This window comes from Columba livia, chromosome Z (genome assembly GCF_036013475.1).
Source record: "Columba livia isolate bColLiv1 breed racing homer chromosome Z, bColLiv1.pat.W.v2, whole genome shotgun sequence".
NCBI lineage: Eukaryota > Metazoa > Chordata > Aves > Columbiformes > Columbidae > Columba > Columba livia.
Genome location: NC_088642.1, coordinates 11,874,845 through 11,891,113, shown reverse-complemented (window position 1 = coordinate 11,891,113; position 16,269 = coordinate 11,874,845). Strand labels below are relative to the sequence as shown.

At 42.3% G+C, this 16,269-nt stretch overlaps 1 protein-coding gene across 1 annotated transcript in view; it reads left to right on the top strand.

Annotated features, from left to right (window-relative positions):
- SLC1A1 (solute carrier family 1 member 1) overlaps positions 1-16,269 on the top strand; it is a 63,108-nt gene that overhangs the window by 9,527 nt on the left and 37,312 nt on the right. The window contains exon 2 of the mRNA XM_065047222.1: positions 8,646-8,786. Within this exon, the coding sequence (XP_064903294.1) occupies positions 8,646-8,786 (141 nt within the window). The remainder of the gene's footprint in view (positions 1-8,645; positions 8,787-16,269) is intronic.

The following is a 16,269-nucleotide window of genomic DNA, read 5'->3' as shown; positions in this document are numbered from 1 at the left end:
GTAGGTCATATTTAAAGAAGCCTCCAGCTGCAGATGGGTGGGGTGAAGGAGAATGGTAGTGGGTTTAGAAGTGACAGCTAGCAGGGTTCATGGGGAAGGTCTGCAAAAGAAGAAGGGCAAGTTACCATCATCACATTATATTTCAGTTTTACTGTAAAACACAAGAACGTGAGATAGAAAGATACCTCCTGGGCTATCACATCCAGTCCACCGCTGCTTCAGGTTACACCATTTTATATAAACTTCTGTAACATATCATGCTCCGTCTTAAAACTAGGTAGCCTCCTGGGTGCTGCACATCCTCCTAGGAAGCTATATTAATCAGTCTGATTGTTGAAAGCCTTACAATTTCCAGTCCAAATGTATTCTGGTTCAATATGCATCCATTTTTTAAAACATTGCTCTTTCTCCGCACTTCAACCATTTTCTGAATTTCTAGCTCACTCAGCCATGTTGGACAAACGAAGGTCTTAAATCTCCTTTCAGAAGGTAGGGTACTCATTCTTTTCATCACACTATAGTCCTTCTTTTCCCTGTGTTTTAGTTTGAGATAATTTTTCCTGAAGCCTTGATGAGTTTCACACACTATTCCCCAACAGAAGAGGTGCTTTCACCAGGACACATCCCAGTTAATGAGGAAATGTGTGTTTTATAGCTGATGGGAAGGAACTGTCAGTTTCTCCAGATTACTTAATTTATGACACAATCTTTATAATGTGGTGATTATTATGTTAATGTTTTAAGTACTGCACTACACAAATCGGATGAGTCACCAAGTTTGTTGAAAGGCTGTGAAAGAGGCAAATTTTATCTCTGATACAAATTAATTTATCTTAATGGAGTTAAGGACTAACCAATGATTGAATTCTTCACAACACCTCTGTATTTTTTCTGTATGTTAATGGACTGTTCCTATACGTAAGTTCTGTACAGCAGTTCTCACCAGTGTACTGAAATACACATAGAGATGCAGCACAATTGTAAAGGTTTTTTTCTTTACATCAGCTATATTCTTTTACCTTTACTTTCTTAGGTAGAAGTTACATCTGCATACTGAAAATACTTGGAAGATACGTACACATGAAATTCATCTACAGCATATTTAGATAACTGAGAGAAAATGAAGAGTCCAATAGGAGAGACTGTTAAATTATCAAACTGCTTAGCCATCTGCACATTGCCAGTCTGGGAGAACATTGGTCCACTGTTCAGATTCACAGAAAAATTGCCATTATTTCCTTTCCTTGGCTGGACAAAATAATTGCCCTTGTTTTGACTAAGGGTGGGGTGGGTCTTGTGCAGGGCTGCATTGCAGAGATGTTGCTCTGTGTTATCAGTGACTGCTACAGGCTGCTCTGTATTATCAGCCCTGCTACAGGCTTCTGCAGCACAGAAAGCACCAGGAGTTACACAGCTTTGTCGGTTGCTGTGGCCTTCACACCTGTGTAAGAGGAGTACCCCACACTGGAGGGGCTGGTTTTTCCCCCTCTGGCCAGTGCTCCACTTTGCCTTCATTCCTGAAGGTCCATCACAGGGAGCCACTGTCCACCCGAATTTGCCTTGTGCTGCAATCAAATAATGTGACAACCAGTGATAGGACAAGAGGCAGTGGGTTCAAACTGGAACACAGGAGGTTCCACTTAAATTTGAGAAGAAACTTCTTCTCAGTGAGGGTAACAGACACTGGAACAGGCTGCCCAGGGGTGTTGTGGAGTCTCCTTCTCTGGAGACATTCAAAACCTGCCTGGACACCTTCCTGTGTAACCTCATCTGGGTGTTCCTGCTCTGGCAGGGGGGTTGGACTGGATGAGCTTTCAAGGTCACTTCCAATCTCTAACAATCTGTGATTCTATGATTCTGTGACTCTGTCATTTGTGCAAAGGAATTTACAGCCTCTGCACCCTCAACAGGTTAATCAGAGAGAGGACACAGGGTCTCACCATGGTGGAGGAATGAACACACCTTCCTCCAGTACATTCCTACTAAATATTTTTCAGTAGACCAATATATGACTTGGGAGCTTTCTTCTTCTGGAAGATTTCTGAAAGGACTTTTCTTCAGGTATCATTGTAAGCAAGCTGGTAGTCTGGGCAACACCAGCATCCAGAGAGTTAAGATCAGTTGCCACGCAATTACACCCCAGAGACTCCAAATCCTACCTCTGTAGTTGCCTGCAGTTTTCTAAAAATTTTATTATTTTCATTCAGCATCAGTATGTTTATTGGAAGGAGTATTAATTGTCAAGTGGAGCGGAAAACAGTAAAATGTGTAACATTAGAAAATATTAAAAATAATCCAAAGAGAGCTGAATTAGTAAGGTGAAATAATGTTAAATAATTTCCTCTACACGCTCTATTTTAGTGTTCTATATTTGGCACTGTGTATTTCTTTGTAGTTAAGAGAGAGCCAGTAATATTAAATATACTCTAGAGAAAGCAAAAGCAAAATGGATTTTATACAGTATTACTAAAGGACTCAGACTGCAAAAGTCTTGCCTACCTGTGCTGTAATTTGACATGTTTATATTGAATGTTTAGTATTGTGTTTCAAGTCAAGTCACGCAACTTTTTTTGCCAACCTTTTCAATCTCGTGAATCATCTGTTGTGAAGATAATCCATTTAAGACTTACCAATATGACAGAAGTAATTGTATTTTAGTCTGTCTTCTGAACAGCATATAATGTGAAATTATGAAGAGCTTAATCACTTTGTTAATAGAACAATTCATGTTGCTACAGTAAAATTAAACAATCTCAGGTTTGAACCATGAGATGAGCCCATATTTTTTCTTCTTTCAATGCCATAACAAAGCAGAATTCCTATAACTCCCTCAGTGTCTATCAGTATTAGCCAGAATCACCAGCTCTGCTCCAGGAAATGGAGTTTCTGCATGCTGGACTTATATAAAACCAGGAAAAATAAATCCCACATTTTTTCAAAGAGGAACATGATATAATTTAGAATAGATCATTTTACAAAAGAGATGTTTGTTCTCCAGAAATACATACTGGGTTTATTTTCTTATTGTCTTTATTCCTAAGGATTATTCCCATAATAAAGTCAGTGGAGCTGAAGGTGATGTGCAGTTTCTGCAGTGTAATGCACAGTGGTGGAGTGAGAACTCCTCGCCAGTTAACACTCTGCATCCCATGTTGTCATCCATGAGTAAAACAACATATTAGGGAATTCTGCCTGGTAGATAACAATTTTACCTGGTTCGTATTCTCTTTCAGTGAGAAATAGAACTAGGCATGTCTATGTGTGGACTTCAGTTATTTGTTTCTAAATCATGAGTTGTTTTACCTGTAAGTGAGCATGAAGAAAGTAAGAGTGCATAGTGTCTTGCTATGTTGTTATCAAAAATGTAATCAGCTTCTGAAGAGCATCTAACCCACAACAGTGACAACATAAAGCAAGTAGCTGCAGTCGCTTCATGCTGCCTGTCCCAAACAGATTCAGCTACTCAGGGGTTCTGAGTTTTCAAATTCAAGATATGAATTGTGTTGACCCCACATAATTCCGCATAAAAGTCTTCAGGATTCAGCCATCACTCCTGAAAAACTGTAAACAGCCTCCACGTTTGGTTGCTCAGGTGGCTGCTGAGAGGACACCACATTTTTATGAGTTTACAATAGCTGTAGGACGATCTGTGACACTCCCCATTGTGCTTGTATGGATGACTCCAGAGATTATGGAATTTGTTTGAACAAGGTGTGTGTGTGTTTTTTTTTTCTTACTCATCTCTAAATCTGTGTCATGAACTGTAGTGCAGTACCTGAAGAAGAATGTACTAGTCCTATAGTTGTTCCCAGGCAAATAATTTGCCTTTTCTCTTAGACAACACTACCAAAACAACATCAATATGCAAAAAAGACATACTTTAGATGTAGTGCAGATTGTGATAAATGAGTGTTCACCAGATACCCAAATGTCACTGAGTTAACTTTGCAGATATGCAGAACCTACAGCATAATGATCTCCCAAGACACATTTTACCTAATTTCTGTGGTTCACTCACTGCTCACACATACACAGACCAGACCAGACCAGACTGGTTCTGCCTCCTTGTTACACACGGCCATCTTCTGGGCCATGGAGAGCCTCGGGCTTTGCAAATGTGATGGATCGAGTGCTGCACGCAGTGCAGTCAGTTGCAGGTTCTGTCCCCTGCAGCACCTGCTCCCCTTTCCCTGGGTAACACAACAAAAAAATGGGTCATCCCTTACAGATGAAGCATGTGTTCCCTCTGGCTTTATATGCTGGGCCTCCCGGGGCTGCCTGAAAGATGGGTGCAAACAGATCTCTCATTTTCAATGAGTTTTTTCACTCTGTTTTTCTTCTCTTCTTACCCTCACCCCTCACTTCTCTTAGTCTTCACTTATGGCCTTTCTTTGGAGGATTTTCTGTTGGTTATCAAGCTTGTAAAAGGACTGTTTGCTACCTGGGGGAGTAGTGCCAATGAGTCAAGACATGAGCTGTTTCAGATGGGCTCAGACAAGAGAAGTGTCCTGTAGCCTCTTTATGCATTCCGGTCCCAGGGACCCAGACTACACCTTCTGCGTCGGTGTCATTGGCTGCTGGGAGGGAAAACGTAGACACCATGCTGTACAGCATGTGCTGTACTGTGCACAGTTGCAAGGAGCTATTTCCCTTAGAAAATTAAAGACATAGGATTGTACTGTTTTTTCCGCCTTCATTCTTCCCTTTTGCCCAGTATTGCAGAAATCTGGGCTTCAGGCAGCACATGCCATTGGGCTGTAAGCAGAGGATTGCTCTTGTGGTGAAAATTGTAACCTAACTCAGCCACGTGGGCAAGAAGGAAAAGCAAAGAGAGAGGATGGAAAAGAAGGAAAAACAATTTAGCAGGGGCAAGAAGGTGAAGTGGTGGAAACTGAGGAAAGAGAAAGACAACAAGCAGGAAAAGAGATGTATTTCTCTTTTGAAAAAGCAGAAATAATTTATTCCATAAATGAAAAAAGAGAAATGAAAAGAAAGGAAAAATTCTAATACCATAGAATAGATAGAAAATCATAGAATAGTTTGGGTTGGAATGCACTTCCAAAGCTCCTCTAGTCCAACCCCCATGACATGGGCAGGGACACCTTCTGCTAGACCAGGTTGCTCAGAGTCCCATCCAGCCTGGCCTGGAATGTCTCCAGGGATGGGGCATCAACCATTTCTCTGGGCAACCTGTTCCAGTGCCTCGCCACTCTGATAGAGAAAAATTTATTCCTTATATCTAATCTAAATCTACCCACTTTCAGTTTAAAACCATTACCCCTTGTCCTATCACTACAGGCCATGCTAAAAAGTCTGTCCCCATCTCTCTTATAGGCCCCTTTTAAGTCCTGAAAGGCCACAATAAGGTCTCCCTGGAGCCTTTTCTTCTCCATGCTGAACAACCCCAACTCTCTCAGCCTGTCCTCACAGCAGAGCTGTTCCAGCCCTCTGATCATTCCTGTGGCTCCTCTGGCCCCTCTCCAACAGGTCCATGTCTGTCCTGTGCTGAGGGCTCCAGAGCTGGACACAGGACTCCAGGTGGGGTCTCACCAGAGTGGAGCAGAGGGGCAGAATCACCTCCCTCCACCTGCTGGACACGCTCCTGGTGATGCAGCCCAAGATACGATTTGCTTTCTGGGCAGTGAGTGCACATTGCGGCTCATGTTCAATCCTTCATCCACCAGTACCACGAAGTCCTTCTCCACAGGGCTCCTCCAAATAATATAATATACTGTAGACGCATTGCCTCCTATAGAGTGTTTTTGGTTGTTAGAAGTAATCACACATGTAAGAATTAGTTTCAGAAATGGCAGAGTCTCAGTAGCGTTCACATAGAGAAATTAACATTTTAGAAGATGTTCATCTATACTTGCTGAACGCTGCTGTAATCAGTGTGAGCACTGGTGACCATATGAAATATGTTTATGCTGGGCCACACTTTTTTCTATACGTTATAATTCCCAAGAAGAAAATTCCAGTTGAATTTGGTTATTGAAATGATGATCAAAAAGTTTTGCATATGTCCATTTCATAAGCAAATTTATTCTGCTTTCTTGCCTTCTCTTGTTACTGTTAAAAAATAAATTCCTATATTCCCATACTAAATTCAAGCAGCATATGGTTACTAGTTCAAATAAAAAGGTAGGTGCATCTTACTGTATTGTAGCATAGTATACAAGTTAATATGGATATAAATGCTCTGTCTGCTGAAGGAATAGCATGGACAAGGAAACGAGAGCAATAATGTAATGTCAAGAGATTGCTGGAATGAGGAAAACCTATTTTCAGTTACTGCCACTAGATAAATAATATCCTTACCTAAAAAAAATATAAGCAAATATAAATATGTAAGTTTAAAAGGTTAAGGAAATCCTGCTAAAATTTTGAGAGCACGTGGAAAATTTTTGTAGTGAAATCCAAAATAAGTGGAAAAGAGAACTCTGAAGAATGAAAATGAGGGTCTTTCTTCCAGCTAGTAATCCTGCTAAAAGTACAACGATCAGACTTTCCTGCTGGTCAGACGTGATGGTCACCGTCTGGAATGAAAGGCGCATGGTTAGAACGTGTCCTCGTCACAGCTGCTTGAGGTAAAGTGGCATTACACAACTTCTAATAAAAATATGGTCTAGTCTTGCTGCAGTTTAAGCATGTGCCTACTCTTAAATCGTGTGAATAGTCTGAAGACATGGAGATTACCTGTATGCTTAGATTCAGCTATTTACACTGACATTTTCAGGATCAAAGCCATAGCAAGTTACTTCAATACATGCAGCCATTTTACAAACAGAGTTTTAACGTTCTTGGCCTTATCTTAAAGTGCAGACTAATAGTTTTCGACACATTTAGTTCAGTCACTAGATTAGAAATAGATGTCATTGTGTCTTATCATACACTGGTCCAGGGCATTTACATAATATTGCAAGTGTCTTCAAAGCTATTAAGATTCAAGATTGTTGCAAGGAATTTAAACTGTCTGTGTTCGCTGCCACAGGTGACACCTAAATCAGAAATCTTAGTAGTTGCTTAGAGCAACCTATTTGCCTTCATTTTTGATCTCCTTATTAACAGTAAAGACTGAGTTAATTATCTGCTTCTGTTTTCTTTTAGCTTGTTTTACCATGTGCAGATAGAGCACAGAAAAGATAGTTTGTTATCTTTTCGTGCTCCCAGAGGCAAATTCTGTGAAGATAACTCATAGTTTACATTTCTGCATCAAGCAACATCCAGATAGCGTATGAGCTATCAGAAACCACAACCATGGTGAATCTTTAGGGAGGATTTTTGCAAAAATCCTTACTTTCTGGAAGAGAATGTTAATGAGTTTCTTCTTTAGTAGATCATTGGATATGGGATCCCTGTCTGTTTCTTTCAGTATCAACAATATGGACCGATTGTCTGTTGATTGCCTAAATCTGGTTTTGAACCTGCTGGTATTGTCTGCCTCCACAACTTTATTAAAATAAGGAAGGTACCCTATAAGCCTGTGTACTCAAACTTTACACCAGCTTCTTGAGCAATATAAAACCCTGCAAGTTTACATGAGCCACTGAGGCTGGTCAAGGTAGGCTGGAACACATTCTTGTGCTGTTGTAACAAATATGAAAAATACACACCACTGGTGCCACTAGAATACCAAGGGGTGTAAATAATTCCATTAACTTCAGTGAAGCTATTCATATGGATTAGACCTTTCAGCACTCAGTAATGAAGGGTTCTGAGTTGCCGTGTCTCTCACAGAATCCAGTTAGAAATTGGATCTCTTGATGCTCAGTTTAGCCAGGACTGAATCATTACAAAGTTTGTACATGAAAAAACAGTTGTAGCGGCTTCTAAACACTGACAAACACGTTTCATTTGATAGCCATGTTAAAATGAAAAATAAAAGTATTGCCAGTCAAGCTGAAGTAATTAGTCTTTTGGTCTATGATTGATTTTCTTTTGGTCAAAGTCTTACCTCTGATTTTTCTCAGAAGCTAGAACTATCCAATAATTTATATAATTCAAAGATAAGAGGAAGTAAAAAGGTACCTTATGCAATGGCTCAAACATGGATTGTATTTACAATCTGGTAATTTGTATGTTGGTCATGTAGTGGAATGAGTGTGAAATATGGTGAGTGTATTTTTGTTGAAAAATTCCCTGGTAGTCACAGTCTTTTCTAATTATGTAGTGCAGCAATGAGTGAAAGTATTGCTACTGGGTAGACATATTATTGACAGTACAAATTATCTAAAATATTTATATCAATCATATAACTTTCTTTAAACTTCGGTAGTGTTTATATATTACATTAGTTTCTTTAATGCCAGTTATGGGTCTTCCAGAGCTAGTTAAAACAGGTGAAAAGTCACTGCTGAACTGGACCGATAATGAGAGGGCATAATCAAGATTATTCCAAAGACATATCTAAAGACATCCTCCAAGTTCAGACCTATATGTGTCATTACTGCTCCCATCATCAGTATATAGAACAGGAGAGGAAACATCTTTTTTCTGATTTGCTTTAGAAGTTCCACCATGGCCGTAAAAATGTGCCTCTTGCTTGCTCTTTTGGTATTACTGTTTTTCTCCTATTTTCCCTTCTTTTCCCCCATGTCTTACTATAAATTACTGCTAATTTCTGTCACTTTTTTATGTGCCTTTAGGTATTGGAGTCGGCGTGCTGGTACGGGAATATGGCAAACTGTCTAACCTGGATAAATTCTACTTTTCCTTTCCCGGTGAACTGCTGATGAGAATGCTCAAACTCATCATTCTGCCATTAATCATTTCAAGTATGATCACAGGTATGACTGGAAATGTACTATTAGTTGATGGGATTATCAGTGTGATTTAGTTTCCTTTCTAAAAGAAATAACCTTTAAAAACAATTTGATGTAACTCTATAATGAAAAGTAGAGATTGCATATGTTTAGATTAAGCTTTTCTATATATAGTGAGAATAGGTTTGGAAGGATTAGCACCATTATCTGGTAATTAAGTTATAAAGAGCTGTCGGATAATAACTTAGATGTTTATAGATTCTTCTATCTCTTTCTCACTGTTTTCAGGAGTGGCTCAATCTGTTGCAAATTGCAATCCTAAAGCTGTAACTGCATATTTTCATGTACTGAGTTAACCATTGTGGGTAGTCTCATGCTGCCATTTCACAAGAAAAGAATAGCTGATCTTATAGTTTACTGTAATGAAAAGAGGAGATTCCTCACCTACACTTCCCTGGTCCCAACAGACTCCCATGAGGCACCTTGCATGAGCTCTGGCATTTGCCGAATCCTTCTGTGAGTCCATTCAATTCACTGACATGACAGAAAACTATAAATTAGGGAAAACTAAACAAATAAGTCAGTTTGGTATGCTTGGTTCAAAGGAGCATGGACATGTTCCTGTGCGACCTCACCTAGGTGTTCCTGCTCCAGCAGGGGGATTGGACTAGATGATCTTTTGAGGTCCCTTCCAATCCCAAACATACTGTGATACTGTGATACTGTGTGAGTTTTGGGGAAGTGCAAGAAAGTGTGGAGGCAGTGTGGCCAGGAGGGGTTTGTGGAGAGAAGAGCAAAGCTTCCCTCTTTCGGAAGAAACAAGAAAGCTGTTGGCTGGAACCCTGCCATGGCATACCAGATTGCTAACAGCTCACCCAGTAGGAAAGATTTGAAAGATTTGCCAGAGAGAGCCCAAAGCAAAGAGACAGAACTGGATGTCAAATGGCTTCTCTGGAAAAAAGCAAAAAAAAAACGCAAAAAATCCCCAAACCAAACAAACTTGTCTTTATTCTTTAAGCCTTTACTGGGCAAACAGGGGTTGTGACTATTTTATTTTAGCTTCCTACAATGAGTCAGGACACGTTTGTCACTATGCTGTCCCCTTTTGTCTTCATAAACCTCTATTTTGGGAATGTATTCATGTCCAGGTGTTTGTTATTTGGTCGGATGGTCATGGGAATACATCAGACATTTGACTGCAGCAAAGGAGAGCATGTTGTGATCAGAAAATGAAAGTGGAATTTTGATGGTGCTACAGAAGTGCTTTCAAGAATAGGGTAGTGAATACAAACTCCCAAGCTCCTCAAAGTTAACAGCTAAAAATATTACTAATTTCAGCAGTGCACCCCAAAGTGGGTCTATGACAGGAAGAGCCTAAGGGAAGCTGCCAAGGCCTTTGGGGCATATCCGTAATGCAGAGTGAAAGGAACCCACTGTTAGAGTTGAAGTGGAGAATGTCAAGAGCTGCAAGATGGAGACGTCCAGAAAGGAAAGCTACAAAGAGGCAGATTGAGAAATGGCACCAGAAAATAATTGAGGGCTCTGTCCAAAGGAGTGGAGGTGAAACCATTCTTAATACATAAAGGAGAGAAGAACAAGGAGAGGAATAAAAAGGGCTTGGTGTTTTAATAAATAGACAAAACACCAGCATTTTTATATAGACGTCACTCCCAGGTTCCCTTGCAAAACAAGTGTGAGGCTCTGCAAGTGGAACCAAACAACAATATTGAGGAAGGCGGTTCAGCTAAGTTGGAGATGTTGCAGAGGTTAAGTTGATCTGTACCGTTAATCAAAATTGTTGCTATAGAGAAAAAAAGGTGGATTGTTGTCATAGGAGACTCCATTCTAAAGGTAACAGAAGGCTCTGTGTGCAGACTGGACCCACTTCTTAGGGCAGTCTGCTGCCTCCCTAGGGCCAGAGTTAAAGGTGTGAAGAGAAAACTTGCCCATAGGACCTCAGATTATTATCCTCTACTAATGTTTCAGGTAAGCAGCAATGAGACTGCAGTAGGAAACCCAAAGGCAATCAAAAGGGACTTCAGGGCCTTGGGATGACTGGCTAAGGGATCAGGAGCACAAGTAGTGTCAGGATGACCACGAGCCAGCACTGTGCCCTTGTGGCCAGGAAGGCCAATGGCATCCTGGGGTGTATTAGAAGGGGGGTGGTTAGTAGATTGAGAGAGATTCTCCTTCCCCTGTACTCTGCCCTGGTGAGACCACATCTGGAATATTGTGTCCAGTTCTGGGCTCCTCAGTTCCAGAAGGACGGGGAACTGCTGGAGAGAGTCCAGCGCAGGGCAAGGAAGATGATGGAGTGGAGCATATCCCGTGTGAGGAAAGACTGAGGGAGCTGGGGCTCTTTAGCTTGGAGAAGAGGAGACTGAGGGGTGACCTTATTAATGTTTATAAATATGTCAAGCATGAGTGTCACGAGGATGGAGCCAGGCTCTTCTCAGTGACAACCAACAGTGACAACCCACGGGTAATGGGTTCAAAATGGAACACAAGAGGAACACATTCCTGTGTAGCCTCATCTAAGTGTTCCTGCTCTGGCAGGGGAATTGGACTGGATGATCCTTTGAGGTCCCTTCCAGTCCGTAACATTCTGTGATTCTGTGATTCTCCTCAGTCCCTCCAGTTTCAGAGTACAATGAGATCAATACCCAGCTGCAGAACCGGTGTCACTGGCAGAATTTTGGGGTTTTTGATCATGGGTTGGTTTACATGACATGTGGTCTGCTGGTGACAAATGGGATGCATCTTTCTCAATGGGGTAAAAGTACCTTGGACAGGAGTTAATAGGGCTCATTGAAAGCGCTTTAAACTAGATTTGAAGGGAGAAGGGGAGCAAACCAGGCACAGCAGAGACAAACTCAAGGGGCATACCAACATTTGGGGGATGGGGTGCTACCAAGGACCTTCAGTCTGCTGTCCCAGTGGAAGTAGGGGAACTGTGTGATAGCAAAGACACAAGGGTTATAGATGTGTTAGAAACCATGGAAGCACCTGAGACTAGTCAAAAAGGAATTAGGGCTTGTCACTGCAAAAAGGTGGTGGGATTAACAGCCCAGCTGAAGTGCATCTACACCAATGCACACAGCATGGGCAACAAATGGGAGAAGCTGGAAGCCACTGTGCAGCAGAAAAACTATGATGTAGTTGCCATCAGTAGATGACTCCCACAACTGAAGTGCTGCATTGGATGGCCGTAAACTCCTCAGAAGGGATAGGTGAGGAAGGAGAGTAGGTGAGGCAGGCCTGTATGTTAGGTAGTGTTTTGATTGTCTGGAGCTTGACAAAGGAAATGGCAGCTTGATAAGTGTTTGTGGATATGAATCAGATGTAAGGCCAACACATCAGATAATCAACTAGAGCTGAGCCTTGCTACTACAGTAAAAGGGAACAAAAGTACTTCTATAAATACGTCAGCAACAAAAGGAGGGTTCAGGAGAATCTTTGCCTGCTGGTGGATGCAGGGGGTAACATAGTGACAGAAGATGAGGGAAAGGCTGAGGTACTAAATGCCTTCGTTGCCTCAGTCTTTAATAGTCAGAAGAGTTGTGCTCCAGGTACCCGGCTCCCTGAGCTGGAAGACAGGGACAGGAATCAGAATGAAGCCCAAATAATCCAAGGGGAAATGGTTAGTGACCTGCTGCACCACTGAGATACACACGAGTCCATGGGGCCAGATGGGATCCACCCAAGGATGCTGAGGGAGCTGGTGGAGGTGCTCACCAAGCCACTTCTCATCATTTCTCAGCAGCCCTGGCTAACTGGGGAGATCCCAGTTGACTGGAGGTTCACAAATGTGACACCTATCTACAAGAAGGGCCGGAAGGAGGATCCAGGGAATTACAGGCCTGTCAGTCTGACCTCGGTGCCGACAAAAGTCATGGAGCAGATCATGCTGAGTGCCATCACAAGGCACATACAAGACAACCAAGCAGTCAGGCCAAGTCAGTACAGGTTTATGAAAGGCACGTCCTGCTTGACCAACCTGATGTCCTTCTATGACAGGGTGACCCACTTAGTGAATGAGGGAACAGCTGTGGATGTACTTAGACTTTAGTCAAGCCTTTGACTCTGTTTCCCACAGCATTCTCTTGGAGAAACTGGCTGCTCATGGCTTGGATGAGTGTAGTCTTCACTGGGTAAAGAACTAGCCAGATGGCCCAAAGAGTTGTGGTGAATGGAGCCAGATCCAGTTGGCAGCTGGTCATGATTGATGTTCCCCAGGAATCAGTATTGGGGCTAGTTCTGCTTAATATCTTTATCAGTGATCTGGATGAAGGGATTGACTGCACCCTCAGTAACCTTGCAGATGACACCAAATTGGGTGAAAGTGTTCATCTGCTGGAGGGAAGGAAGGCTATAAAAAGGGATCTAGACCAGGTCACTCATTGGGCTTAGGCCAGGTGCCTCAATTGCTTCAGCAAGGCCAAGTGTCAGGTCCTGCACTTGGGTCACAACAACCCCAGGCAGTGCTACAGGCTGGGGAAGAGTGGCTGGAAAGCTGCCTGGTGGAGAAGGATCTGGGGGTGTTGGTCAACAGCTGGCTGAACATGAGCCAGCAGTGTGCCCAGATGGCCAAGAAGGCCAAGAGCATCCTGGCTTGTATCAGGAATAGTGTGGCCAGCAGGACCAGGGCAGTGATTGTGCCACTGTACTCAGCACTGGTGAGGCTGCACCTTGAATCCCATGTTCAGTTTTGGGCCCCTCACCACAAGAAAGACATTGAGGTGCTGGAGAGAGTTCAGAGAAGGGCAGCAAAACTGGTGAGGGCTCTAGAGCAGAAGTCTGGTGTGGAGCGGCTGAGGGAACCGGGGCTGTTCAGCCTTTAGAAAAGGTGCCTGAGGGGAGACCTTATTGCCTAAAACTATCAGAAAGGAGGTTGTAGCATGGAGGGTGTTGGTCTCTTCTCAGAAGTAGCAAGTGATAGGATGAGAAGAAATCACCTCAGATTGTGCCAGAGAAGGTTCAGATTGTATATCAGAAGCAATTTCTCCACAGAAAGTGTTGTCAGGCATTGGAACAGGCTGCCCAGGAAACTGGTGGAATCACTGTCCCTGGAGGTGTTTGAAAGACTTTTAGATGAGGTTCTTAGAGACATGGTTTAGTGTCAGAGTTAGTTTATGGTTGGATTCAATGATCTTGTGGGTCTCTTCCAACCTAAATGATTCTTTCATTCTATGAATGAGACAGAAGCAAAGGAAAGCTGAACTCTACTTTTATCATGTTGAACTTGATTCTGTGACAGGAGATTCAGGAAAAGCTGCCAAGATAAGACTAATATACTTTCTTGCTTTCAAACAAGCTTTTATTTGTGAGTGAAGTTGGGCCTGTGTCTCAGAAATAAATGATATAATTAGCATAACCATGAAATGAATTATTTATTAAATGTATTCCTGTCCAGCATTTGCGAGGGCAAGCAAGAATCCTGCTGTTAAAAATATGATGCTGCTATTTAATGTTTAACATTCCAGTCTGAGTAAACTGCACTTTGTAACTACTAACATGAGCTTGGATTTTAAAGGTTGCAGATTGCAGGAGTGAAATCCTTATACAGAGATGAGAACAAGATGCTCTGATTCTGACTTTGGCATATCCAATTTACATAGAAAAGAAGGACTTGGTAGCCAGAAGCTACTTCAGTAGAATGTGTACAGTTCTGCTGCTCTTGAAGACAAAAGCACTAGCTGCCTGTGTGCAAATAATGCTGAAATGTGTGGCAAGCAAATGGACCAGGCATGTCTATGCATGCTGATTTTCACTGCTGACCTGCGTTCTTCTTTAGGATGTTGATAAGATAATTTGTGTCTTGTAAAAGAAATATGGTAACCTTCTAAACATCAGAAAGACGCATCCCAATTAAATAAGTAGGCCTGTGTATAATCCTAGCACACACCAGTAATTTTTCCTCTTTCACACAGTCTTATAGAATGGTTGAGGTTGGAAGGGACCTCTTGAGACCCTCTAGTACAACCGCCCTGCTCAAGCAGAGTCAGCTAGAGCAGGTTGTGCTGGACCATGTCCAGTCAGATTTTGAGTATCTTCAAGCGTGGAGACTCCACAGCCTTTTACTGCAATGTGTTTGACCAGCCTCACAGTAAAACAGTGTTTTCCTGTTCAGGAAAAAATTTAATATTTTTTAATTTTTGCCTGTTGCCTCTTGTGTCCAGGCACCACTGAGAGGAACCTGGCTCTTTTTTCTTCTTTCCCCCTATTAGGTATTTATACACATGAATAAGATCCCCCTGAGCCTTCTTTTCTCCAGGCAGAACAGTCCCAGCTCTCTCAGACTCTTGTCACATGAGAGATGCTCCAATCCCTTCATCATCTCTAGGGCTCTTCACTGGGCTTGCTTCAGTAATTCTGTCTCTTTCTTTTACTGGAAACCCAGAACTGGGCACAGTACTCCAGGTGTGGCCTCGCTGGTGTTGTGTTTAGGGAAAAGATCACCTCCCTCCACACGCTGGCAGTGCTCCTCATAATGCAGCCCAGGAAGCTTTTGGCTGCCTTTGCTATAAGTTGTTGCTGTCTTATGATCAGTTTGTTGTTCATCAGGACCCTCAGGTTCTTCTCTACAGAGCTGGTCTCCAGCCAGTCACCCTCCAGCACATGCGGGTGCCTTGTATTATTCCTCCTCAGCTGTAGAGCTTTGCATTTATCTTTGTTGAGCTTCATGATACAGCCACTCCTCTCAGTTTTGTACCATCTTCGAACATGCTGAAGTAGTGCTCTGCTCCATCATCTGGGTCATTGATGAAGATGTTAAATAATATTGACCCCAGTAGTGACCTCTGGGCTATACCAGTAGTGACTTGCCTCCAGCCATACTTGTGCTGGTGATCACAAACTTGTGGACCTGGCAATTCAGCCAGTTTTCAGTTCACCTCACTGTACAATTATCTAACCTGTTCTTCTGTCAGTTTTTCTCTGAGGATGTTATGGGAGTCAGTGTCAAAAGCCTTACTAAACTCAAGATAGACAACGTGACCTCTTTGCAATTCTGAATTTTAGCAGTGAAGCAAAAGTCACACTTTCAAAAAATACTGTTAGGAATAGAACAATGAGGGGAATGAAAAATTTTTGGGGGATCCAGGATGTGTCTTCAACTATGTCTGTAAAGAAGGAGACACCTCACTATTAGTGGCAGGGGCACATCTCTCTACATTTGTCTGTGAACCTTCCCTGGAATGAGACACAGAAGTATTTTCCTCAAAAGTAACCTCAACCTCAGCACCACAACCTGCTTGCTGGCTATTTTTGGTGAGATCAAATGTGTTCTGAGTATGCCTGTCTCCTCAGGATTTGCATATTGTGCAGACCCATATAGGGCTTTTATCCAGTGATCACAGCTGTCAGACCTGTGTACATGTTCACATGCTCAGCAGCAGACATTTAGGGCTGCGATAATATGAAATTACTGCAGTGAAACTAATGACACCACGTCAGCTGGGCCTGAATGACTGTCGTCTTAGTTCACAAGCTATGGGGATGCTCCTTA